This window comes from Vidua chalybeata, chromosome 26, assembly GCF_026979565.1.
Source record: "Vidua chalybeata isolate OUT-0048 chromosome 26, bVidCha1 merged haplotype, whole genome shotgun sequence".
Lineage (NCBI taxonomy): Eukaryota > Metazoa > Chordata > Aves > Passeriformes > Viduidae > Vidua > Vidua chalybeata.
Window position 1 is genome coordinate 1159153 of NC_071555.1, and position 25862 is coordinate 1185014.

General features: G+C 53.9%; 1 protein-coding gene across 1 annotated transcript; it reads left to right on the plus strand.

Annotated features, from left to right (window-relative positions):
* Nucleotides 1-736: 736 nt before the first annotated feature.
* On the plus strand, nt 737-25346 carry PIP4K2B (phosphatidylinositol-5-phosphate 4-kinase type 2 beta). The gene is made up of 10 exons (XM_053965209.1): nt 737-923; nt 10650-10747; nt 12373-12469; nt 15273-15425; nt 16685-16831; nt 17915-17953; nt 19437-19550; nt 21495-21753; nt 22289-22392; nt 23720-25346. Exons 1-10 carry the CDS (start codon nt 744-746, stop codon nt 23798-23800), a joined length of 1272 nt encoding a protein of 423 aa, XP_053821184.1. The 5' UTR covers nt 737-743; the 3' UTR covers nt 23801-25346.
* Nucleotides 25347-25862: the final 516 nt, after the last annotated feature.

Genomic DNA, 25862 nt, shown 5'->3' on the forward strand with positions numbered 1-25862 from the left:
GTGAGGGTTCGGGAGGCCGCAGCAGCCCCTTCCCGGGCGTGTCCAGTCTGCAGGACGCGCCCCGGGCCCGGGGGGTCCCCGTTGTCCCCCCGAGGCTCCCGGCGGGGTCCCCCCGCAGCCGCGGGCCCTTTAAGCGGCGGCGCGTGACGTGCGTAACAGCCCATTCATAATTCCAGCCGCCTCGCTGCTGATTGGTCCGTTCCCGGCGGGGCGTGGCTCTGGCGGGCGCGTCACACCAGCTGGGCGAGACCATCTCCAGGAGGAGGAGGAAGGAACGGAGCTTTTTTCCCCCTCTGTCTCCTTCTCCGTCCGTTATCCCTCTCCGCTGCTCCCTCTCACAGCGCAGTGCGTGCCGCCGCAGGAGCGGGAGAGCCGCGGCTTCTCCCGCCGGCAGCGCCCGCCGCTCCCCCCGCTCGGGCGGGACATGGCACCTCCCGCTGCCCACCCCCTCAGCCCGCCGCCATCTTGGCGCCTCCTCGGCGCGGGGCCGGAGCGGGCTCGGCCGGCCGCGGCGGAGCGAACCACCGCGGGGGCGGGCGGGGGGGGGGGGGGTGGGACGGGGACCGAACCACCGCGGCAGTGGCGTGGGGGGGGGGGGGGGGCGGTGAGCGGAGAGCTTAACGGGCCGGGGCTGCCGGGGCGGGCCGTACCACTGCGGGAGGGGGGGTGGGCCAGCCGGGCCGGGCGGAACCATGCGGAGGCGCTGGTAGGGGGGCGCGGGGAGGGGGTCGGTCGGGTCCGCCATGGCCGCGAACTGCGCGGGGGCCGCGGGGACGGCGGCGGGAGCCGTGGCCGCCGTGGGCTCGGCCCTGAGCGCCAGCAAGACCAAGACCAAGAAGAAACACTTCGTGTGTCAGAAGGTGAAGCTGTTCCGGGCCTCGGAGCCGCTGCTCAGCGTCCTTATGTGGGGGGCGAACCACACGGTGAGAGCGGGCGGCGCGGCCCCCCCCCCACCCCACCCCAAAGCCCCCGGCCCTCAGAGCCGGGAGCGGGCCCCTCACAGCGCCCCGGGAGCGGCGCCTCGTCCCCCTCGGCAATGCCCGACCCCCTCACATCCGACCCTTCCCCGCTCCCCCTCAGGCTGGGCCTTTTCCCTCCCCTCCCCTCCAGAGCGGCTTTTTTCCCTCATCCCCGCTGAATGCCAGCCGTCCCACCCCTGATCCAGCCCCTCGCAGGGCTCTGTGTCCCCAGGCGCTTTGGGGACCCCCAGGTCGGGGTGTCCCTGCCAGTGTCCCCTCCCCTGACACCTTTCCCACACCCTTTTTCCCAGGACTGGGCAGGGGGACTGATGCTTTTTTGGGTGATGTTGCTGTGGCACAATCCTCCCTCTGGCACTGGAGGGGACACGAATTTGGCACCCAGAGCCCTGTGCCAACCCCTGGTGTCCACCAGGGCTGTCCCTGTGGCTGTGCCAGGGAGGGATTGGCACAGCCCAGAGGGGACAGCGCTGTGCCTCACGAGGACAATGTGTGTGTCCCATCTCCATCCCCCAGAAATGAGGGGCTTGGCCCTGGCTTTGTCCCCTTTGCTGGCAGGACTCGGGCTTTGTGTGTCCTCTTGGCCTCAGTTCCTCTGGGACCAGGTTGTGAGAGGGTCCCTTGGGGATGTCTGTGACGGCTCAGCTCTGATCCACCTCCTCTGGGGATTCCTAAGAGCATCCCTGTGTTTTCTCTGGAAACTTCTCCCCGGTTTGTGATGGCAGGCACGAGGATTGATCCTTGGATGTGCCTGCTGGGTGCTGTTCTTGGTGGCCAAAGAAGCCAGAAGCCTCATCCTCAATTAATCCACTTTTAGGGCTCAGACACACCTATTTCTCCAGTGGATTAGTGGATGTTTCCTAGAGAGTGAAAGGGATTCAGGCTCATTTTTTCCCCCAAACAAATAACACATCAGGAATTTTTAAAAAAAAATCCTCCTTGCATTCCTGGCCTGGCTGGCTGGAGCGAAAGCTTCCAAATGTGGTTCAGCACCGTGCTGGCTTTGAGGCAAAGGATGTTCCAAGTGCTCCCAGCCTTGCCCAGGAAGCAGGATAATGAGTTTAATCAGCCTTTGATCAGTGGTGCCATTAGCAGCCCTGAAGAAATGGAAATTGTGGGATTTTTCCGAGTTTCATTCCTGGCCTCATAGTGACGGTTTGTTTGCTGGCAATTGGCCTTTTTTGGGTTTTTTTTTGGTGTGTTTTTCTTTGTTGTAGCTGTCTGGGCAGTAGGAGCCTGGCAGGAATTTGAGGCCCTGGATGAGGACAGAGTAACTTCGGGAGCACTTGGCTGTGAGATATTTGGGCAAAGGGAGGAAGGCGAGCTGAGCTGACACTAAGCTGGTAATGAGATTATATAGGATGTGTATTAGGAAGAAATTGCTGCCAGGAAGGAGCTGAGGGGCTGGGAAAGGGGGTGAGAAAAGTTCAGCTGTGACCTCCTGACCTTTGGGAAGGCGTTTAGGATTTCCCAGGAAATCCCTCCAGCTCTCTGCCACGTTGGGGTGAGGGTTTGGTGGCAGCTGTGGCTGGGAGATGATCCCAGTGCCTTGCTTAGGTGGGAATTGGAATTAGGTGCCTCCATCTGAGGGGTTTGGAAATAATTTTGGGAATACCTTTAAGCTTTGTTGGAAATCCTGTAATTTGTTTAATATTTGGCTGCGTTGGACAAGGAGGGGTGAGTGAGGAGGCTCCGGGCTGCGTCCATGGAGTTCTGCACTGGGATCCTTGCAGTGGGAGGAGGGGAAAACAGCTCTCAGCACAAGCCCCGGGGCCGTGCCAGGAGGATCCTGTCAGAATTGTTTGGATCTGGGGTGAACTTGGAGAAATCAAAAAACCAACCATTTTGTCAGAATTGTTTGGATCTGGGGTGAACTTCTTCACGGAGAAATCAAACAAACAACCATTTTGTGCAACGTGCTGCACAAATCCCCGTGGGTCCCTTCTCCCAGTCTGGATCAGCCCTAAAGAGGCTGCTGAGCACAGGCAGGGCTGGCTCTGGAGAGCATCAGGAGCACCCCAAGAGCAGGAGCTGCCTTGTGGATCAGCAGTTTGGAGTGTTTCAGTAACGGGTCCTGGTGGTCCCAGCAAGGGTTGGGGTGGGGATTGGGGTGGGGCTGGTGTGAGCAGGGCCAAACGGGGGTGGTATGACTCAAACAATTTGAATTTTGGACCAGAAAAGCACGGAGGGGAGGGGAAAACTTGTGTGGAAGTGGAGCCACCGTGGCTCAGGCTCGATTTCTGAGTTTTCTGTCAGACCCTGAATCCAGCAGACGTGGGAAAGGTTCCTGGGGAAGCTTCTCCTGCTGTTGTCATGGCACTGGGAGAGGAGCTGCAGCTCCTGGTGGTTGGGTCTGTGTGTGGTGCTCCAGGGCTGGTGCTCCAGGTGTGTTTTCCATGCCCTGGATGGGTCCACGTGCACGGGATGGGAAAGTTGGGTCGGTTCTGGAAGGGAGCAGCCACCTCCCAGCCAGAGAGATGAACAGAGTGTTGTGTGATGCTCTGGGAACCATGGAAACCATGGTTGTAAGGTGCTGCTGATGGAAGGCTCTGGGATCCCCGGGAGGGATTGTGGATCTGTGTCTGTAGGGAGGGAAGGAGATTGTGGATCTGTGTCTGTAGGGAGGGAAGGAGATTGTGGATCTGAGTCTGTAGGGAGGGAAGGAGATTGTGGATCTGTGTCTGTAGGGAGGGAAGGAGATTGTGGATCTGTGTCTGTAGGGATGGAAGGAGATTGTGGATCTGTGTGTGTAGGGAGGGAAGGAGATTGTGGATCTGTGTGTGTAGGGAGGGAAGGAGATTGTGGATCTGTGTCTGTAGGGAGGGAAGGAGATTGTGGATCTGAGTCTGTAGGGAGGGAAGGAGATTGTGGATCTGTGTCTGTAGGGAGGGAAGGAGATTGTGGATCTGTGTGTGTAGGGAGGGAAGGAGATTGTGGATCTGAGTCTGTAGGGAGGGAAGGAGATTGTGGATCTGTGTCTGTAGGGAGGGAAGGCTCTAGGATCCCATCTGGGATCCCAGGGAGGGGACTGGGGATCTGTGTCTGTAGGGCTGTGATGCTGCTGCCAGCTCCTCAGCTGGAAAAGATTGCAGTGGCTCTGGCTGCTGGCAGGGGAAAGGCACAAACATCCCGTTCTTGTGGGAATGGGGAGATCCACGGATCTTGCCCGAGGCAGCTCCAGAGGCTCCAGTTCCTGGCTGGAGCAGCAGCCATCTCCCAGGCCCTCAGGAGCAGTGCCAGCAGGAGCAGAGCTCGTTAGTATTCCAGGGAAACAGAAGTGCTGGGAGTGGAGCACGGCGCTCCCTGCTCTGCAGCCTTGCCTCCCGTGCTGCCAGAGCAGCATCTGCCACATATCAAACACTCAGATCCCAGAAATTGCTCCTGGCACGGTGGGAACAGCCTGGATCTGTCCCTTCCCAGCCCGGCTCTAATTGACCTCTGGAGAGAGCAGCATATGGCCAGGGCCGTGCCAGCCCCTGGAAGGGTCGAGGGCCTGGCTGCCAACTGCTCACCCAGGAGCTCCTGTTCAAATCCCCATTCCAGGAGCTTTTTCCCATTCAAATCCCAATTCCAGGAGCCCTCTCCTATTCAAATCCCCATTCCAGGAGCCTTTTCCCGTTCACATCCCAGTTCCAGGAGCCTTTTCCCGTTCAAATCCCCATTCCAGGAGCCCTTTTCCCGTTCAAATCCCCATTCCAGGAGCCTTTTCCTGTTCAAATCCCCATTCCAGGAGCTTTTTCCCATTCAAATCCCCATTCCAGGAGCCCTTTTCCTGTTCAAATCCTCATTCCAGGAGCCCTTTTCGTGTTCAAATCCTCATTCCAGGAGCCCTTTCCATGCTCAAATCCCCATTCCAGGAGCCTTTTTCTGTTCCTCAGCTTTTTTTGAAGCATCAGCCTTGCCCACCTGTGAGAGGACTGGGAGAACTGGGAGCATGGATGCTTCCCAGTGACCCTGGGGCTGACAGGACTGGGGACAGGAGGGTGGCACTGCCTTATCCCCATCATGCAGCCAGGAATCCTTTCCAGCAGCTTTCCAAGTACATTTTTCAGGAATAGATGGGTCTGCTTTCACCAGGGGATGGTTTTTTTTTCCCATCTTAAAGCATCCTGGTGTCCCCAGAGGAATTACTGACTGCAAGATTCGCTCTTCCCTCGCCTTGCACGGGGGGTTGTTAGCGTGGATACTGATTAATCATGCTCTAATTCATGGAAAACAGGGTTTTTCCCTCAAACCATCACCCAGTTGCTGCTCTGTGCTAAGCAGCAGCGAAGCTTTGCCACAGCTGTGGGTTTGTCTCCATGCTAAAGTGATTTTCCCATGTGTCTTTTACCTCCTTCCCCAGAGCATAATGAAGTTTAACTAATACTCACCGAGATGCCTGATTGGAAAGCTTGGAGGGGAACAAAGTATCTTTATTTTCCTGAGCAAATTCCTGTGGCAAAGAATCCCTGAGAGTGGGCTCACACACTCCATCAGCTGCATCTTGTTAGTAAACAAATGGCATTTTCCCATCAATTTACTAATGCTAATTGCCACTTTGAGGCTACAGTCAGGTTTTGAAACAAAATTGTGCCTGGCCCGTTCATCCCAACAGCTGTCCCTGAATGACACAGAATATTGATGTGGCTTTTATTGGGAAAGGAACCGGCTTTGGTGGTGAAGAGAAATCATCAGCCCAGAGTCCTGAGTGCTGCTGCTGGAGAATTCCAGTGACCAGGAAGTAAAAGTTTGGCAGAGAGAGAGGGAGGAGGTGTTTTTGCAGCCCTGCAAAGCTGGATTGTGCTGAGGATGAAGGGTCTGGGCAGTGGAAGAGGTTTTCCCTCCCTCACCTCCTGCTTTGGATCCCTGATTCTTGTTGGCATCCAGCTGCTTTTCCCTCTGCTCCTGTGGGATTGGGCAGCTTTGATCCCTCTGTCCTTGCGGGGTGGCTCTGGACATCGGGAATGGCTCCTTTGTTCTCAGGACGTGGCAAAACCAGGGAAAAACGGGCAGGGTCTGTGTCCCAGCGGGTTTGTCTGGATTGTGCCTCGGTGTGAAATGCTGAGAGCCCCCGGGGCGTGTCCGAGCCTTTCGTGGGGCTCGGGCCGTGCCACCCCCACCCCGGAGGGGCAGCAGCCCAGCCTTATCTCTGCCAAACTGCAGCTGGCACAGACAAAAAGCACTTTTTGGTGGTGCCCTCGGCCTGGGCTCGTCCCTCTCGGGGGTCTGTGCCAGGGAAATGGAGAACTCTGGGCAGGAGAGGAGTGGGCAAAACCGGGCTGATTTTCCAGGGGATTCAAGGGCAGATCTGGGCCACAAAGTGAAGTGGGTTTGAGGGCAGATCAGGGCCACAAAGTGAAGTGGATTTGAGGGCAGATCAGGGCCACAAAGTGAAGTGGATTTGAGGGCAGATCAGGGCTAAAAATGAAGTGGGTTTAAGAGCAGATCAGGGCTAAAAAGTGAAGTGGGTTTAAGAGCAGATCAGGGCTAAAAAGTGAAGTGGGTTTAAGAGCAGATCAGGGCTAAAAAGAGAAGTGGGTTTAAGAGCAGATTGGGGCTAAAAAGCTGGAAGGCTGAAGGGAACCCAGCATCGTTCTGGGTGTGGCTGCAAATCCCTGAGCGTTCTGTCCCCACTTTGGGGACCTCTGATGTGGCAGAGGTGTGGCACAGCCTGCTGCTCCTGTGCCTTGCAGTGGCTGTGATGCCAAAAGCACATCAGGGCCCAGGTGTGTGTTTGTGGTGCTGCTGCACCTCTGCCCTCTGTCCCTGCCTCCTCCAGAACCACACCCAGCATCTCCCTGGTACCCACATCCCCAGAGATCCTGGTCCAGGCAGAATTTTGGGGTTTTGCCCTTCTTTTTGGGCACAGATCCCTGGGAATGTGCTCCCTGGGAGCTGAGCACCTCCCTGGCATGCACCTTGCTGTGACCTTGCCTCCTGGAGCACAAATACCCCGGGACACACACACTCACACACACTCTCACACTCTGCTATATTTAATTTGCTGCTCCACGCCTCTCCCCGGGGAGCAGGCGAGAGAGCAAACATGTGCCAGGCGTTTGTCACGTTGCTCCCTCCAGGAGGCTGCTCAGATTCCCTCGGGATGAGCCTGAGGAGAGGATCCCTCTGGAGAGGTGATAGGTGCTGCTGGCCAGGCTTTCCTTTGGGAAGGACTCCTGGTGCTTCAGGATTTGGCTGGATAATCCTTGGGAAGGGGGATGGATGCTGAGGGCTGTGCTGTGAGAAGGGTGGGGCTGGGATATCCCTTTCCCAAGATGTGTGGGGGCTTTTTGTTCCTCTCCCTTGGGAAAGTGTCAGGCATGGGTGTTGCTGTGGGAGCACATGGTGCTTAAACAGCAAAAAATGTTAAAAAACCCAACATAGCAACAAAACTAAACTAAATAAATCAGTTTTTTTTTTCCAGACTGGTGCCAGGACCAGAGGCCCAGTGACCACTGGCCTAGAGCTGCCTTGGGGGTGGGCAGGTGGACAGTGCTGGGTCTAGAAATGACCAGTCCAGCCCTTCATCCTCATCTTGGTGTCCCTCTTCCTTCTCTGTGCCTCCTTCAGAGCCAGAATCCCAAATCCAGCCCTTCATCCACATCCTGGTGCCCAGCACAACCCCATTCCTTCTCCAGAGCTAGAATCCCAAATCCAGCCCTTCATCCACATCCTGGTGCCCAGCACAACCCCATTCCTTCTCCAGAGCTAGAATCCCAAATCCAGCCCTTCATCCACATCCTGGTGCCCAGCACAACCCCATTCCTTCTCCAGAGCTAGAATCCCAAATCCAGCCCTTCATCCACATCCTGGTGCCCAGCACAACCCCATTCCTTCTCCAGAGCTAGAATCCCAAATCCAGCCCTTCATCCACATCCTGGTGCCCAGCACAACCCCATTCCTTCTCCAGAGCTAGAATCCCAAATCCAGCCCTTCATCCACATCCTGGTGCCCAGCACAACCCCATTCCTTCTCCAGAGCTAGAATCCCAAATCCAGCCCTTCATCCACATCCTGGTGCCCAGCACAACCCCATTCCTTCTCCAGAGCTAGAATCCCAAATCCAGCCCTTCATCCACATCTTGGTGCCCAGCACAACCGCCTCTCTTCTCTATGTCTCCTCCAAAGCTGGATCCCAAAGCATCCAGCCAGCTCTGCTGGAAGGGGGGAAAAGCTTCCACAGGGAGGATTTTTTTGGGCTGTTTTATTTTGTGAGGAGCGGTGGCACCTCTGAAACGATCCAGAGCTCTCCTGGTGCACCATTTCTGCCACTCAGGCGCCTCGCAACAGGTCCCACACTCGCTTTGAGGTTTGTGCCGTGGCAGAGACGAGAAACGAGGGCACCCAGCGAGGCCTCAGAACATTTGTGTCTGAATTGCTGCCAGCGAGGAGGCAGCCTCGGAATCGCTGTTCCCTCTCAGCCGTCAGCACCCTTCCTCCGCTCGGCAAGGAGCTGATAATGGCTTGTTTGTGCCTTCCCCACGCCGGGAAGAGGGCTGGGAGCAGGCTGGGATGGGAGCAGGCGTGTGGCAGGAGCTGTCAGGCTTCCCCTCCTGGTAGACAGCAATAATTAGTGGCTGGAGGCAGCGCCTCTGTCTCTGTGCAGAGTGAGTTGTTTTCTCCTCGCCCCGAGGGGAAATCTCCGCGTGGGACTCTGATGCAGCTCCCTGCAGTGGCTGCGAGCTGGGAGATCCCTTCCTCACCTGGAGTCTGTTCCCTTTTCCCTCCCCTCTGGCTCAGGGGTTGGCTCGGTGCAGGACTGAGCTGAACCCGGGGGGGCATCGGCCTCTCCCTGCTCGGGGCTGCTGCTGGTGGGGGATGTGTGCTGTTATTTATTTATTTATTCATTAATCTGATTGGGGCTGCTGCCCGTGGGGGATGTGTGCTGTTATTTATTTATTTAGTCATTCATCTGTGCAGTGTTTTCCATACATCCCACAGCGTTTGTGGCGGTGCTGTGATGCCTTGGGCTGGATGCCTAGAACAGAAGCTAGACAGAGTTGGAGAATAAAGTATTATAAAGGTATTTATTAAAGGCTTTAACAGATACACCTTGGGCAGTGCAGAGGCTACTCCTGAGATGGATGACAGTCACGAGTTTTTCAGGATCTCAGGGGTTAATTGTCCAATTACAGCTTCAGGTAACGAAGTCACAGTCCCCCAGTTTGCTCTCCCCCTCTCCCATTAATTTTTGTTTATACTTTTTGGGCCTGAGGCTGTGATGGTGACTTTGGTTCTCAGGCCTGGAAGGATTGTTCTGTCTGACCAAACTGTGATGACAGCTTACAAACACTCTCTGTGGAGTTCAGAGCTGTACCCTAATCCAGTACAGGATGTGGAAAATAGAAGAGCTAAAACGTAAGGCATCGGCTGGGTGCTGCAGGGCAGGGCTTTGCAGAGCTCCAGCTCTGCTCAGGAGCCACGGTCGCTTCACTTCCTGCTTCTGTCTGTTGTGTGGGATGGCTGGCTCTGAAAATAGCCACCTTCCCTCCTGGCACTGGGATGTGTCTTTCTTCCCAGTCTGACGTGTGTTAAATCTGGTCTGGATTTTCCTGGTAACGATGGAGAAAGGGTGGGATAAACACGGGCTGCACGGAATTGGCTCACGGCACGTCCTGTCCCCGGGGCTGAACCCTACAGAGCCCAGCAGGGATGGGGCAGCACTTTGGGCAGTGCTGTGTGTCCTGCTGCACACAGGGAACGGGGAATCCCAGAGCTGGATCCCTTTCCTGAGCCTGGCCCCTGCTCCCAGCCAGCAGGGAAGTTTTCCAGCAGCTTTCCCAGTGTGCAGGGAGTCACTTGACCTGCCAGAGGTTTTGGTGCTGGGAACAGCCCCCAGAGCTGACTCGGAGCCAAACCCTGCTGGTGCCAGCGTTGTCTGCCTCCCTCTCCTGTGCTACCTGCTTGGCACAGCAGTCATGGGGACAGAGCTGGAATGGAATTGCTTCCTAAATCCTGGCTGTTAACAGCAGTTCAGTGAGATGGGGCTGTGGGGAGTCCCTGGGAGGGGATGGCACCGGGGCTGTGCTCAGAAAAGGCAGCTCAGAAACCTCTTGATTCTGGCACAGCCTTGTCAGTGACTGCAGTGACTGGAGCAGGGCAGCCAGACACAGTCCAGAGATGGATCTTTATTATTATTATTATTATTATTTATTATTATTAATGCTGGCACTGCTGGGTGCTGTACAATAGTAGCTGAACATTCATTCTTTTGCTTCCCCGTGTTCCCGTGGCTGCCACACATGACTAAGGAGCAAAAACAATCTAGTGAGTGACTCATCCCTCCAGAGAAGGTGGGATGGGAGCAACAGGAGACAGCCAGGATGGAAACAGCATCCACGGGGAGCTGTGCTGGGCTGCAGCAAAGGCTTTGGTCATCCTGGTTTGTAGCAGGAATGATTAACATTGGGACATTTTCTCAGCAAGGTGGTTAAGTTAAAACACAAAATCTGCTGGTTCTTGGCCTGTGGGTTTGTCTTGGATGGTCGGTGGAAGGGGAAAGGTTGTCTCAGGAGGATTCACCACATCATGGAATGAGGTGCTGCTGTGGCCTGGCACCACAGTGTTTCCCAGCTGCTTCTGTCTGATGGGTCACGGTGCCCCAAACCATCCCCTGGGGTGTTGGGCATCCCTGCACGTCCCCAGGACAGTGGGACTTGGGGTTTGAGTCTCCCTTTCCTCTCTCTTGCAGATCAATGAGCTCAGCAATGTTCCCGTCCCCGTCATGTTAATGCCCGATGACTTTAAAGCCTACAGTAAGATTAAGGTGGACAATCATCTATTCAACAAGTAAGTAGGAGCTTCCCAACCTCTCTGTGGTCAGAGCTCTGTGCTGTGAGGCAGACTGGCCTGGGGGAGGCCTTCTGGGTTGTTCCTAGCTGTACTGCCAGGAGGATCCATGCCCCGTGCCCTGCCCAGAGCCTGCTGTGGTCATTCTGTCACTGAAATACTCTGTGGTGGTTGGTTTGCATCCTTTGGGGGATTAAACTGTTCACAGGAGGCAGCTCTGCAGCTGTGCTGTGCTCATGGAGTCTCTCTGGAGTTACCCCTGTCTCCTTTTCCCAAAAAATCCATTTTTGGAAGCTGTTTTGAAGTCATGGTTGTGGCTGGTGCTCAGAGCTGCGTTCTCCACCCTGGCTCTGCAGGGCTGCAGTGCTCCCTGATTAATCCTTTGTTTTCCCCAAGTGTCACAGGGATCAGCTTTGCAGAGTGGGAGGTGATTGGGAAGTTTGTCTCTCCTGGCATGTCCAACGTGTGGGATCTGCTCTCCCCCTTCTCCTCCAGAGAAGATCTGAGCTCCCCATGTGTCACTGCAAGGCTTTCTCATTGAGAAGGAGCTGCCAGATTCTCCCACTGTGTCCAAGCAGGACCAAACTCTGCTTCTCTCCCTGGGCAGGATGAGGGCTGTGGGAGGAGCAGGTGCAGCTCCCTCAGTGGCAGGGAATGCTGTCACTGTCCCCTGTCCTGTGCCTGGGGGCAGCCAGGCTGGAGCCAGTGCCCCTTTCTTGGGTGCTGTGGCTGAGCTGGTCTGTGGGGCCTTGACCCTTCTCGTACTGTGATGGGATCTGAACCCAGAGCTCCTGCAGCTCTTCCTGGTGTGCAGGGACAGCAGGGACAGCGTGTGTGGGGACAGCCGTGTGACAGCTGTGTGCAGGGACAGCTGTGTGACAGCTGTGTGCAGTGACTGTGCAGGGACAGCTGTGTGCAGGGACAGCTGTGTGACAGTGTGTGCAGGGACAGCTGTGTGCAGGGACAGCTGTGTGCAGGGACAGCTGTGTGACAGTGTGTGCAGGGACAGCTGTGTGCAGGGACAGCTGTGTGCAGTGACAGTGTGTGCAGGGACAGCTGTGTGCAGTGACAGTGTGTGCAGGGACAGCTGTGTGACAGTGTGTGCAGGGACAGCTGTGTGCAGGGACTGTGCAGGGACAGCTGTGTGCAGGGACTGTGCAGGGACAGCTGTGTGACAGTGTGTGCAGGGACAGCTGTGTGACAGCTGTGTGCAGGGACAGCTGTGTGCAGGGGCAGTGTATACAGGGACAGCTGTGTGACAGTGTGTGCAGGGACAGTGTATACAGGGACAGCTGTGTGCAGGGACAGTGGTGACAGCATGGCAGTGACAGCCGTGTGCCAGTGTGACAAAGCCACCGAGGAGGGCACAGGCAGGGTGGCTCCCTCAGAGTGGGCCTGTGGCAGGGTTGCCCTGGCAGCCACACGAGCTCCACGCTCCCACCCCATCCCCGTTAGCCAGGATCCTGCTAATGGAGTTCCCTGGGAGAGATGGGGTTTGTGGGCATCCAAAGGAAGGAGCTGCCCTGCCCAGGGGACAGCAGGGCTGGGATGTCCTGGGGGGCTGGCAGGGAGGGGGAGCCAGCGTGGCATTGGGTGGCACTGCTGACGTCTCTGCCCTGCCCTAGGGAGAACCTGCCCAGCCGCTTCAAATTCAAGGAGTATTGTCCCCTGGTGTTCCGGAACCTCCGGGAGAGATTTGGGATCGATGACCAGGACTACCAGGTACCCTCTCTTCTCTTCTGGGACAGAGCAGCCACCCTGGCAGAGAAACCATGCTGCAAACACTGCTGCCAGCAGCTTTTCTGGGTTTATAAACTGGGATTTGAGTGCTTCCACCTTAACCACAGCAGTGCAGTGGATCTTGCTGTGCCAAGCACAGGACAATAGGAGGAGAAGGTGATCCCTGCTCCCAAGGCATGAAACAGGGGCACAGGTGGCTGTGGGCAGGCAGGAGCTGGAGGATAACAAGGATTCAGCATGGAATATCTGCAAGGAAAACGAGTCTCTGGTGTTTGTCCAGATTCAGGTGAATCTGCTGCTTTCAGCCAAGTGTGTGTTGTTGAATTGGGTGTATCAAGGTGGCTCCTGCTTTTGGATCCATCCCCTAATGCCAGAGGGGCAGATTTTCTTGGAGAGGAATCTGCTGTTAACACTGCTCAGCTCTGGGGACAGGGAGATGTCACAGCTCTGGCTGCTGCAGCAGGGCCACCCTTCCTCAGCCAGCTCTGAGCCCTGGGCACGAGGAGCTGAGCAGAGGCAGCTCAGGGCTGGGAGATCACACAGAGCAGGGCCAGGGAGGCCAGCCCTGAGCACGAGGAGCTGAGCAGGGGCAGCTCAGGGCTGGGAGATCACACAGAGCAGGGCCAGCGAGGCCAGCCCTGAGCACGAGGAGCTGAGCAGAGGCAGCTCAGGGCTGGGAGATCACACAGAGCAGGGCCAGGGAGGCCTGGTGGCCACGTGGCTCCGGGCAGGCCGGGTGTCAGAGAGCTGGAGTGTCCCCAGCACGCAGTGACAGAGTGGGCATGGTGCCAGGGGCATCCCCTGGAACACTCTGACTGCAGAGGCACGTGGGGGAGTGCTGCAGCTTCCCTGCTCCCTCCACGTGCTCCCTGCCTGGTGGGGAGAGCAGCTGGAGCAGGGCTGGTCCCAGTCTGCCTCCCCCTGTGCCTGTGTCACAGCCCTTTGTGATGACACCCTCCCCAGGTGTGACCTACACTCTCTGTAGTTCGTCATTTACACTCCCCCTGTTGCTCTGAGGGATTGCTTCCCCCATCTTCAGGCTGCTTTTGGCTTTTTCAAAAGTGCCCAGCTGGAACAGAAAACGTTAATTGAGCTAAATTCAGGTGCGTAAACTGTGGTGGCTCGAGTGGGAAGGGAGCCAGGAGGCTGAATTTAACAGCCCAACTGTGGCAGAGGTGGGAGTGACAGGAAGGGAGCTGAGGGCTGTGAGTTTGGTACTGCTCTGTGTGGTCACGATTTCTGCTTCCCAGCTCCAGAAGAAAAGCTCTGTGGTTTTGAGGTGAGGGCTGATTAAACTGCCTGGCACAGACCCCTTTGCAAATGTCAGCGAGCAGCAAAGGGGATTTTTCTGTTTGCCTTTATTTTCCTGACGCTCTCTAAAGCTGTTGGCAGCAGCAGAGTTTTCCCCCTGCTTCATTAAAGTTTTAAAAGCTTTAAATGCTTCATTCTGAAAGGAAACCTCTGGGCTCACTTGCAGCATGACGTGGTAAATCTCTCTCTCAGAGCAGGCTCTGCTGTCAGAGCTGAGCGAGGGGGACACAGCAGTGCCACTGCCACCTAAAAAAACCCCAAATAATCCAGCCTGAAATGCAATCTCCAGCCCAGAAATGCTGGAAAACTTAAGGATCGCTGTTGGTGCTGCTGTGTTTCAGAGCCCTCCCCATCTGTGATAAGGAAATGCTGGTGAGAGGTTGTTGGTTGAGAAAATGACTTGTGGGCAGGTGGAGGGGACAGCCAGAGGACAGGTGACAGCTTGAGGTGTGAGCAGCAGTGGCTGGGGCTGCGGGAGGAGCTCACAGCAGGCCCTGCTGCCTGTGGAGAGGCAGCAGAACAAAGAGCTGGTCTTGTGGCTCAGGGAATTGATCCCTGCTCTGCAGTTTTCCTGGGATTTTCCAGCCCTGCTGCACTGTCTGGTTGCTAAGGGTGGAGACAGGGATCTAAAGGCAGATGCTGCTGGTTGTCAGAAGAACAACCAAGCTATTTATACTCATCCTGTACGTCCAGGAGTAAGAATAGCAGAGCCTGAGGGTGGCTTTTGGTACAGGATGACCTGTGAAGAATCCCCAAACACTGAGATTTTAGCCAGACTAAGCTGCTTTTTTGATGGAAAAGCCAACAGGCCATTTCATTTGTTTTGGTCTGGTTTTTCTTAAGGCTTAGGAATATCCTGACTATTCTTAAATCCCTGAGAGGAAACGCTGAGAGCTCTTGGCCTGTGTATCCTACACCCTAAAAACCCTTTAGTAAAAAACACCTTCCAAAAACACCCCACAGGCATTGGAGTAAAACCTGCCAGCAAATCACGGGCCCAGCTGGAAGCCCTAAAAACATATCCAGACTTTTAAACAATTGGGTTTTACCCTCAGCAGCACTAAACTTGGAGTTCACAGCCAGAGTGGGATCCCTGAGCTTGGTCCTGTGGGGATGCCCCTGCTTCCCAGAGCTGCTCAGGGGTTCCTGTGGGGCTGGCCCTGCTTCCCAAGGGGTTCCTGTGGGGCTTTCCCTGTTTCCCAGGGGGTTCCTGTGGGGCTTTCCCTGCTTCCCAAGGGGTTCCTATGGGGCTTTCCCTGCTTCCCAAGGGGTTCCTGTGGGGCTTTCCGTGCTTCCCAGGAGGTTCCTGTGGGGCTTTCCCTGCTTCCCAGGAGGTTCCTGTGGGGCTTTCCCTGCTTCCCAAGGGGTTCCTGTGGGGCTTTCCCTGCTTCCCAGCGGGTTCCTATGGGGCTGGCCCTACTGCTGAGGGAGGTGACACTCCTGGCACCGTCCCCACGCCGTGTGTGTCCCCCAGAACTCGGTGACACGCAGCGCCCCGGTGAACAGCGACAGCCAGGGCCGCTGCGGCGCGCGCTTCCTCACCACCTACGACCGGAGGTTCGTCATCAAGGCCGTGTCCAGCGAGGACGTGGCAGAGATGCACAACATCCTCAAGAAGTACCACCAGGTATGGTGAGTCTGGAGCCCCCCCCCGTGCACACCTGGGCATCTGCTGGGGGTCTGGAGCTTGGATTCGCAGCTGGCAGAGCTTGCACGGAGGTTTTGTGGGGAAAAAAATGGTCCTTGGGGTCTGAGGGATGAAAGTCTTGAGGGGAAAAATCTTGAGGGAAGAACATCTGAGGGGCAAAAATCTTGAAGGATGAAAATCTGAGGGGCAAAAATCTTGAAGGATGAAAATCTGAGGGACAAAAATCTTGAGGGATGAAAATCTGAGGGACAGAAATCTTGAGGGACAAAAAGCTTGAAGGATGAAAATCTTGAGGGACAGAAATCTTGAGGGATGAAAATCTGAGGGGCAAAAATCTGAGGGACAACCCAGCAGCTGTTTGTGGTGCTGAGCCCCTTCCCAGCTCATCCTGGCCCTTGTACCAGTAAATTATGGATCCCTGGTAGGTCAGAGCTGCAAACAGGCTCCTCATTCGTTGCCTCAGACCTTCCAGAGGGGCTGGAGGGGAGCTGGGAAGTGGGGTCACAGTGGGACAGCTGGAAATGTCCTGGCCCACGTGCTGGTTCCAGCCCATCTGCTCTGCAGGGTTCTGAGCAGGGGGTGTTGAACATGCCCTGAGTGCCAGGCAAGGTAACCATGAGAAGTGAAGCTGGGCAGTGCCTGGACACACACAGGGTCACAGGATCCCAGGATTGGGAGGTGTGGTATTTACATCCTTTTTTACAATAGGGAGGAACCCTGGAGATCTCCCAGTTTCACACACAGAATCCCAGGATTGGGAGAAACCTTGGCAATCTCCCAGCTCCACACACACAGGGTCCCAGAATAGGGCTGGAGGAACCCTGGAGATCTCCCAGCTCCACACACACACAGGGTCACAAAATCCAGGATTGTGCTGGAGGAACCCTGGAGATCTCCCAGCTCCACACACACAGGGTCACAGAATCCAGGATTGTGCTGGAGGAACCCTGGAGATCTCCCAGCTCCACACACACAGGGTCACAGAATCCAGGACTGGGAGGAACCTTGGAGATGTCCCAGCTCCACCCTCTGCCATGGGCAGGGTGGCACTCCCTGGGCCAGCTTGCTGAGGGAATGGGATTCTCAGATCCTCACTCCTTTCCTGGAGACCCCAGGAGCTGTTCCAGTGCTCCTTTCCCTTCCCACGGGTGCCTTGGCTGCAGCACCTCCCGGAGTTTGTGTCCATCAGAGCTGGGCTTTGTGTGACACAGCTCTGTCCCCTCCCTGCTGTGCCACAGTTCATCGTGGAGTGCCACGGGAACACGCTGCTGCCCCAGTTCCTGGGCATGTACCGGCTCACCGTGGACGGCGTGGAGACCTACATGGTGGTCACCAGGAACGTCTTCAGCCACAGGCTGACTGTGCACAGGAAGTACGACCTGAAGGTGAGGGGCTGGGGGGCTGGGGTGAGGCCTTGTCAAGGCTGACCTGGAGCAGAGGCCTGGCAGAGTTAGAGAATCAATTTATTAAAAGGATCTCCTCCATGGAGAGATTGGCCAGGCAGAGTTAGAGAATCAATTTATTAAAAAGATCTCCTCCATGGAGAGATTGGCCTGGCAGAGTTAGAGAATCAATTTATTAAAAAGATCTCCTCCATGGAGAGATTGGCCAGGCAGAGTTAGAGAATCAATTTATTAAAAAGATCTCCTCCATGGAGAGATTGGCTAGGCAGAATTACAGAACAAAGCAGGGATTCACTAAAAGGATCTCCTCAATGGATCCACCTTGGGCAGCACAAGAGCCCATCCAGGGTCACAAAATGGTCACAAAATGAACCCAAAATGAACCAAAATGGTCATAAAATGCACGAATGCTCACAAGGTCTGTCACTTTGATCAGTTCTGCTCCATTTGCACATTGGAGTTAATTGTCTAATTCCAGCTTTAGCCCATGAAGTCCCATCCTTGTTTTTCTCTCTTCATTCCATGTTGTTTGTGCTCTTGGGCCTGAGATTTGGATCATTTCTCCTTGGTCCCCAGCTAGAGAAGGAATTTTATCTCCCTACTCTGTGAAGAGAGCTCACCATCCCATAATAGGAAACCCAGACCCACACACTAGAGCAGCACAGAATGTGAAAAACAGAAAAGCTCAAACCTGAGGCATCAGAACTCTGGAAGTTGGGCCTGGAACCCCCCCTTGGCAGGGTCCTGGGCGTTGGGGTTTGCCCAGGGGATCAGGTTTTGGGAGGCTGTGCGTGCAGGGTCAGTGTTGGTCCATTCCCCTGCCCCAGGAGGTCACCAAAAGGGGTTGAGCACTGATTTTAAAAATGCTTCCACTGCTTTCCTGCATGGAGAAATTAAATGGTGTCAGTTAATTCATGGGGAGTGTGACCCATAGGGCACTAATGATATTTTCTTTATTTGTTTTGCTTTCATTGTTTTTTCCTGCATGGAGAAATTAAATGGATTCATTGGGAATGTGACCCAAAGTGTAGTAATGATGTTTTCTTTATTTGTTTTCTTTATCAGGGCTCAACAGTATCCAGGGAAGCAAGTGATAAAGAGAAGGTATGGAGCCAATCCTGGCCAGCCTTTCCTTCCTCCAGCTGCTTGGAAGCAGACAGATCTGAGTTCCCTTTTCCATTTTTCCTTTTCCTTTCCATTCCCTTTTCAATTTTCCCTTTTCCTGGGGTACTGAGCAGGGGGTGTTCCACAGGCCCTGAGTTTGCCCTGTCCCCCCTTTCAGGCTGGGAAGGAGCTGGCTGTGCCTGCCCTGCTGTGTGGTGGTGGCACTGCCAGGGCTGTGGGGCACTCCCTGGGGACAGTACCAGCAGAACCAAACCCCCCCTAAGGAGGGGTTTCCTCACAGCACCCCAGTGCCAGCCCCAGGCAGGTCAGGGATTTATTCCACCAGGTTTATAAACCAGATCCTTGGCATATTCCTGAACCCGGCTTCTGCTGCCAGTGGGGGAATTCAGGGCTGTGCCTCCTTCCCCTGCAAGACTTCTGTGCTGCTGCCTTGAAATCCCTGTGCAGATCCCAGCAGTGCCTCGTGCTGGTCCATGATTTTCAGGGTTGGAGTCTGCTCCAGCCTGCCCTAAGAGATCCCAGCCAGCAGCCAGGGAACTCCTCCTTGCCCTGAATCCCCTGATAACTCCCTGGCCCCTGCAGCTGGGTGGTTCATGTGAGCTCACAAAGCCACCCCACGCTCAGTGTCACTAAGGAATTGAAACCCTGAGGCACAAGGGGGCTCCGAGTTCTCCCACATGTCCAGAAATCCTCAGGGCCTGCTGCAGGCAGATCCCTCAAAAAAACATGGCTTGAATTTTTTCCTCAAATCTTTAGGAAGAGAAGGTTTGGGTTATTTTTTCTCACAACCCTTCATGCCTTTCCCCCCACAGTCAGAAACCAAGAAAATGAATTTTTTTATTATTTTTTTTCAATTCAGAAACCAAGAAAATGAATTTTTTTTATTATTTTTTTTCAATTCTGGGAGCTGCTTGGAGCATCCCTGGCCTAACTGTGCAGTTTTTAAAGCTGACTTGCTCCATGTCTCCCTCGAGCTGCCTGAGTTCTCCCACATCTCCAGGAATCCTCAGGGCCTGCACAGGCAGATCCCTCAAGAACAGTGGGGTGATTTTTTTCCTCAAATCTTTAGGAAGAGAAGGTTTGTTTGGTTTTTTTTTTTTTTTTTTTTTTTTTTTTTTTTTTCAACCCTTCACCCCTTTCCCCCCACAGTCAGAAGCCAAGAAAATTAGTTTCTTTAATTGTTTTTTTTTCAATTCTGGGAGCTGCTTGGAGCATCCTTGGCCCAACTGTGCAGTTTTTAAGACTGACTTGCTCCACATCTCCCTCGAGCTTCCCTGTAGGTCCTGAGCCCACGGACTCCCTGGCACTTCCTGTGCTCTGCCTGGTGCCCTTTCCATCCTCAGTGGATTTTGGGCACCCCAGAAGCCCAGACTGAGCAGGGGCTGCTGCTGCTGGCAGCTCCGTGTGCCAGCCCTGCCCTGGCAGCGGGCTGGGGAATTTCACCTCAGCCTTTTTGCTGCAGGCCAAGGATCTGCCAACGTTCAAGGACAACGACTTCTTGAATGAGGGGCAGAAGCTGCACGTTGGGGAAGAGAGCAAAAAGAACTTCCTTGAGAAGCTGAAACGGGATGTGGAGGTAATTTCCTGGGGGACAGCCCTGCTCTGGCCCTGCACTGACTCCATGATGCACAGAAGGCTGAGACATCTCATTATAATATCATAATCTTATAATATCATATCATAATCATATCATCTAACATATCATCTAGCATATCATATTTTACATTATATTACATAACATTAAATTACATTATATTCATATTATACCATATTATATTTTACATTATATTCTATTCTATTATATTCATATCATATTCCTAATATACCATATCACATAATGTCTTATTTCTATTCTATTCTATTCTATTCTATTCTATTCTATTCTATTCTATTCTATTCTATTTATACTATAATTATCCCATTGCTTTTACAGACAGTTACAATACAGGTGGACCTACTTGGTCCTCCAGTCCAAACACCATCACCACTGGCTAATTAAGAAACCACTCTTTGGTAAACAAATCTGCATAACACATTCCACTTGTTCACCATTGTGGGAATCTTTAAAATCAGAGGGTTTTGGGAAAGCTGCAAAGAGACAGCAGAACTGCAAGTAGAGCTAAGCAGTAGCCATAGGACTTATTAGCAGAAAAATTATACAAGAAGTGGAAAATTAAGGACAAATAGAAGAATGGTCAGTGTGTTAACACTTGGATAGAATAACTCCCTAAGCTACAGAAAAGTGAGATATTAGGAAGTTCTAAGGTGAATAATGGAGCTCTGTGCATTGTGTTTTAAGGCTCACAAGCAGGTACTGTATTCAAAATGTGTGAGCATTGTTTTAACCAAAGGTACGTGTACCTATAATGGTTGGATAAATCTACCTTCAATATGCTTTTGCTTTGTGTGATTGGTCAAAAAGCTTTTAAAGTGAGTTGTAACATTAAGTTCTTTGTCTACTACCAAAAGTGTGAGCTGCTGGCACCTTCCCATTGTCATAACCACGTAACGAGGCTGATGCTGGAAAACAAAAAGCTCCAGACGCGTTCCCCAGCAATCCCATCCCCAGCCACCCATTCACAATAACAGCTGTAACAAGTTCAGATAGGAATTATTCCTCATTCTTTTCTCTACTCTTCTCACAGCCTTTCCCCAGAAGGGCCTGGGGAAGTTGTCTGTTGCCCTCTGTGGCTGGAGAGCTGCTGCCACAAGGATGCTCACCGCTGCTGCAGGGCTGCAGAGCGGCTCCTCCTGCAGCAGCCTGGTCCTGCTGAGGGCAGGGGGCTGTGCAGCCCCTCCGCAGCCTCAGGAGGGTTCAGCTCTCACTGCACCCGCAGGGAGGCACTGCAGGAAGGGCTGAGCCTTCCCTGTGGCAGCAGGGAGGCACAGACTAAATCAGGATTCTTCCTGAGAGAAGCTGGAAGAGAAGCAGAGAAGAGAACCAGGACAATTCCTGTCTCTGCTCGTTGTTGTGCCCACGTGGAATGTGTTTGGAGATTGCTTGGCCAAGGTGATGGCTGGGTTGGATTCTGGTGATGGTGTTTGGATTCATGGATCAGTTGGATCCACAGCTGTGTCAGGACTCTCAGTAGAGAGTCACAGGTTTTCTAGTTACTAATGAGTGAGAGCTCTTGCTACTGTAATGTAATGTAGTGTAGTGTAATGTAATATAATGTAGTGTAATGTAGAGTAATGTAATATAATGTAATATGTAGAATATACTATAAGATTATATAATATAGTATAATATACTATAAGATTATAATATATTGTAATATAATTAGATACATTATATTTAATATATTTTATATATTATATATTATATAATATATATTATATTATCTAGTATCTATTATATAATATATAATATAATTCTAGTAGAATATACTATAAGGCAATATAATAAAACAGTTGATCAGCCTTCTGGCCATGGAGCCCCTGCTCATTTGCCCTGGCTGGGGGCCTGCAGCAGCACTTCCCCCCCGTGCAGTGCCAGGTCTCAGTGCTGCCTCTGTCGCAGTTCTTAGCCCAGCTGAAGATCATGGATTACAGCCTGCTGGTGGGCATCCACGACGTGGACCGGGCCGAGCAGGAGGAGATGGAGGTGGAGGAGCGGGCGGAGGACGAGGAGTGCGAGAACGACGGCCTGGGGGGGAACCCCATCTCCTCCTACGGGACCCCCCCCGACAGCCCCGGCAACCTCCTCAACTACCCGCGCTTCTTCGGGCCCGGAGAGTTCGACCCCTCCGTGGATGTGTACGCCATGAAGAGCCACGAGAGTGAGTGGGGGGCTGCGGAGGGCACGGACGGTGTGGGGGAGCTGGGAAGGGCTGGGGAGGAGTTTTGGAGGGCAGGGAAGGTGTCAGGGAGCTTTTGGGGAGCTGAGGAGGAGCTGTGGAGGAGTTTTGGAAGGCAGGGAAGGTGTGAGGGAGCTTTTGGGGAGGGCAGGGGAGCTGAGGAGGAGCTGTGGAGGAGTTTTGGAGGGCAGAGAAGGTGTGAGGGAGCTTTTGGGGAGCTGGGGAGGGCAGGGAGGATGTGGGGAGCTGTGGAGGAATGATGGAGGGCAGGGAGGGTCTGGGGGGAGCTTGTGGGGAGCTGTGGAGGGCAGGGGAGATAAGGAGGAGCTTTGGAGGGCAGGGAAGATGTGAGTGAACTGTGGAGGGCAGGGGAGCTGAGGAGGAGCTGTGGAAGGCAGGGATGCCCAGAGGATGTTTTTGGAGAAGGGGGATGAAGCTGGGGGTGCCCAGGGGGACTGAGCCCCTCTGTTGCCCTGCTGGCTGTGCCCAGGGCACTGAGCCCCTGCTGTGCCCACAGGTGCCCCCAGGAAGGAGGTTTATTTCATGGCCATCATCGACATCCTCACGCCCTACGACACCAAGAAGAAAGCTGCACACGCTGCCAAGACAGTGAAACACGGGGTGAGCCTGCCTGGGCTGGGGGCTCTGGGGCTTCTGCTCTGCAGCATCTCCTGGGCTGGGAGGTGTCCCCAGCACGGATTTTCCTGCCAGGGTGGGGATTCTGCAGCCCCTGTGCTCAGCACTGCCCTCAGCATCTCCTCAGGGTTGGGGTTTCCCTCTGCTTGCTTGGGATAATTTGTATTTCCATCCCAGTTTGGGAGGTACTGGAGGGATGGACTGGATGAAGGGTGACACCCCTGGGTCACTGCTGTGTCCTGGCAGCCAGGGTGACACCCCTGGGTCCCCTCTGTGTCCTGGCAGCCAGGGTGACACCCCTGGGTCCTCTCTGTGTCCTGGCAGCCCCCCTGGGCTCCCAGCAGGGCTTGGGAAAGCCCAGCCTAGCAGGACGTGCAGTCAGGGCATTGCTGATGCTGGAATTCCTTTCAAGGTGGAGTCCAGCCCAGCCAGCAGCCCTGGGGGGTTTGTGTGGGGTCCTGGGATGTGCTGGGCTTGGGGGACCCATCACAGACCCCAAATCCCACCCTGGCAGGGCAGGATTCCCTATTCCCTGGGGAGCTGTTCAGTGCTCAGAGCCCCTCTGTGCAAAACCTTTTCCTGAAATCCCTCCTCACCCTCCCTGAGTGAGCTCTGGGAGCTCTTTGTGCTCCTAAACCTGTGAGCCACCAAGGTTCACAGTGCTCTCACTCTGCACGTGCAGCTGGAGCTAGAATCACTTTCCTTGGGCATTTCTCCACACCTGCTGGGTTTTCCCTTAGCCATGGATCCTCCCCAGCAGAGGGGCTGTGCCCCTGCCCCCTCCCTGACTTCTCCTTGACCACACTGACCCTTCCCTGACCCCTCCCTGCCCATGCTGACCCCTCCCTGCCCTCTCCTTGCCTACCTTGACCCCTCCCTGACCACTCTGACCCCTCCTTGACCTCTCCTTGCCCACCTTGACCCCCCCACCCTCTCGGCCCCCCTGCCCACACTGACCCCTCCCTGCCCCTTCCTTGACCTCTCTGCCCCCTCCCTGCCCTCCCTGACCCTTCCTTGCCCACGCTGACACCACCCTGAGCCCTCCCTGACCATCCTGGCCACGCTGACCCCTCCTTGACCACCCTGACCCCTTCCTTGCCCACCTTGACCCCTCCCTGCCCTCTCCTCTTTGCCCACACTGACCCCTCCCTGACCCCCCTGACCACTTCTTGCCCACCCTGACCCCTCCTTGCCCACCCTGGCCCTTCCCTGCCCCCTCCCTGCCCATGCTGCCCCCTCTTTGCCCCCCGTGCCCCTGCCCTGCTGACCCCTCCGTGCCCCCCCACGCTGACTCTGCGCCGTCTCTCCGCAGGCCGGGGCCGAGATCTCCACGGTGAACCCCGAGCAGTACTCGAAGCGCTTCAACGAGTTCATCTCCAGCATCCTGGCATAGTGCTGCAGGGCTGCAGGGCTGCAGGGCTGCAGGGCTGCAGGGCTGGGGGCTCCTGCAGCCCGGGACAGCACAGCCACTGCTGCAGCAGCAGCGGGGCGCGCGTGGCACCGCGTGACAAACCCATCCTCATCCTCGCTGCTGTGGCACAAGTGCCCGGATCTCACATCTCTGAGGGCTTTAACAAACAAGCCAAGTGCATTGTTCCAGCCCTGCCCGCAGTGCCCAGCGACGTTTCCTCCTCTTGCTGAGGGGCTGGGACATGGGTGGCACTGTCCCCAAGGGTGGCACTGTCCCCAAGGGTGGCACTGTCCCCAAGGGGCCGGTGGAGCAGTGCCTGACTCACCAACCACTCCTTGTTTTTTGTGTTGTTGTTGTTGTTGTTTTATTGGACTGGCTTTGCCAGAAAAAAGAAAGAAAAAAAAAAAAAACCAAAAAAAAAAAAAAAAACCAACAAAAACCCCTTTTATTTCCCTCTCGGTAGGAATTGGAAGGAAAATAGCTCACCATTTCAAGGATGGGAAATAGAACTCTGATAAAAAGGAGGAGTTGCTGAACTTTAGGTAAATTCAGACTGGGACACTTTATATTTTTTTGGTTAATTTAAGGAATGGGAAAAAAAAAAAGGAAAAAACAACAAAAAAAAAACACCACCACTTTTTTGTAACTGCACTTGATTTACAAGAAAGATGAGGGAAATGAACATCTACCAAAGATGATCTCTGAAAAAAATAAAAAGGTGTAACTCCTAAAAGCTAAAAACAAGCAGAGAAGTGAGAGAGGCATTGACCAACCTCAGCTCATTATGTGCTCAGACCTGGGCTGATTTCAGTTGGCCAGCTCTGAAGATTTCCTAAAAAGAAAAGGAAAAAAAAATTTTAAAAAAAGGCATTTTTGTACCTGTAGATCCAGGCTAAGATTTTGGGCCACTTCCTCAGCCAGGAGTGGCTCTGAGGTCACCATCACAATCCTGCCAGTGTTAATTAGCTAATTAATCATTCAGTCTTCCTTCCCCACCCCACCTGCAACAGGTACTTGAATCTGTGTCCTGACAGAGGTTGCTGGGTTGGTTTTTTTGTGTTTTATTTTTAAAAAAAAATGTGACTTGCACAGAAGGAATTGGCCTGGCTGCCAGGGGCAGTGCTGGGAGCTGGGCTCATCCTGCTCCACCCCCCCGGGCGACCCTCCAGGAGTGGAAATGGTGGAACTCTCAGCCCAGATTTCTTTTCCAGCCCCCCCTGAAGGATTTTGGGACTGATTGGAGTGACTGAAATCGTCCTGTTTTGTCTCCTTTAACCCTTTCACAGCCATGCTCGGCAGCCTCGCTGTGGGTTTTGTTAGCTCTGCTGCACAAGAGAACTTTCAGTTCTTTGTTTTGGGATTTGTTGTTTGTTTGTTTTTTAAATTTTGTTTTCATTTCCTTTCTCTTTTTAAGCAGGATTTAGAGTTTTGAACAAACCTCTTTGCAGTTGAAACATGTTGCTTAATCTGCCTTGGAACTGTTTTTCACACATGCCTTTGTTTGGGGAATAAGCTCTTGGGAATGTCAGTCCTGTGCTGTGACAGTTCTTGCTGTGTGGAATTTTGGTCCTTTTTGAGACATAACTGGTGCTCATCACATCCTGGTAATTCCCCTAAATTAACCCTGCCTCTGGGCTGGATTCTGAATGGGGCTTTGGGGTTTTTTTTTTGGTTTTATTTCCTCTTCACCCCCTCCCCATTTCCCCTTTGTGACATGAATCCCCCACAGGTCTCACCTCAGGAGGGGCTGGAATTGGAGCCCCCGAGGGTGCACTGTAAATAGAATTTTGGAGAAATTGAAAATTAGGGGTCCTGATGGGATTTGAGGGTTTTTGGTCGTTCCCTTTGGCGTGGCACAAATTTCAGTTCCTCCTTTGCTGTGGAGGGGTCTTAAGGTGTGGAGCTGGAAAAGCCACGACCCAAATGCAGCTAAAAAATACTTTAAAAAAATCAAAAAAGAGGGAGGACTTAGAGGGCATCATCAGCTTCGTTTTGTGGGCATTATATTGGTTGCTTCTCTCTTAATAAGCACTTAAGTTTACTG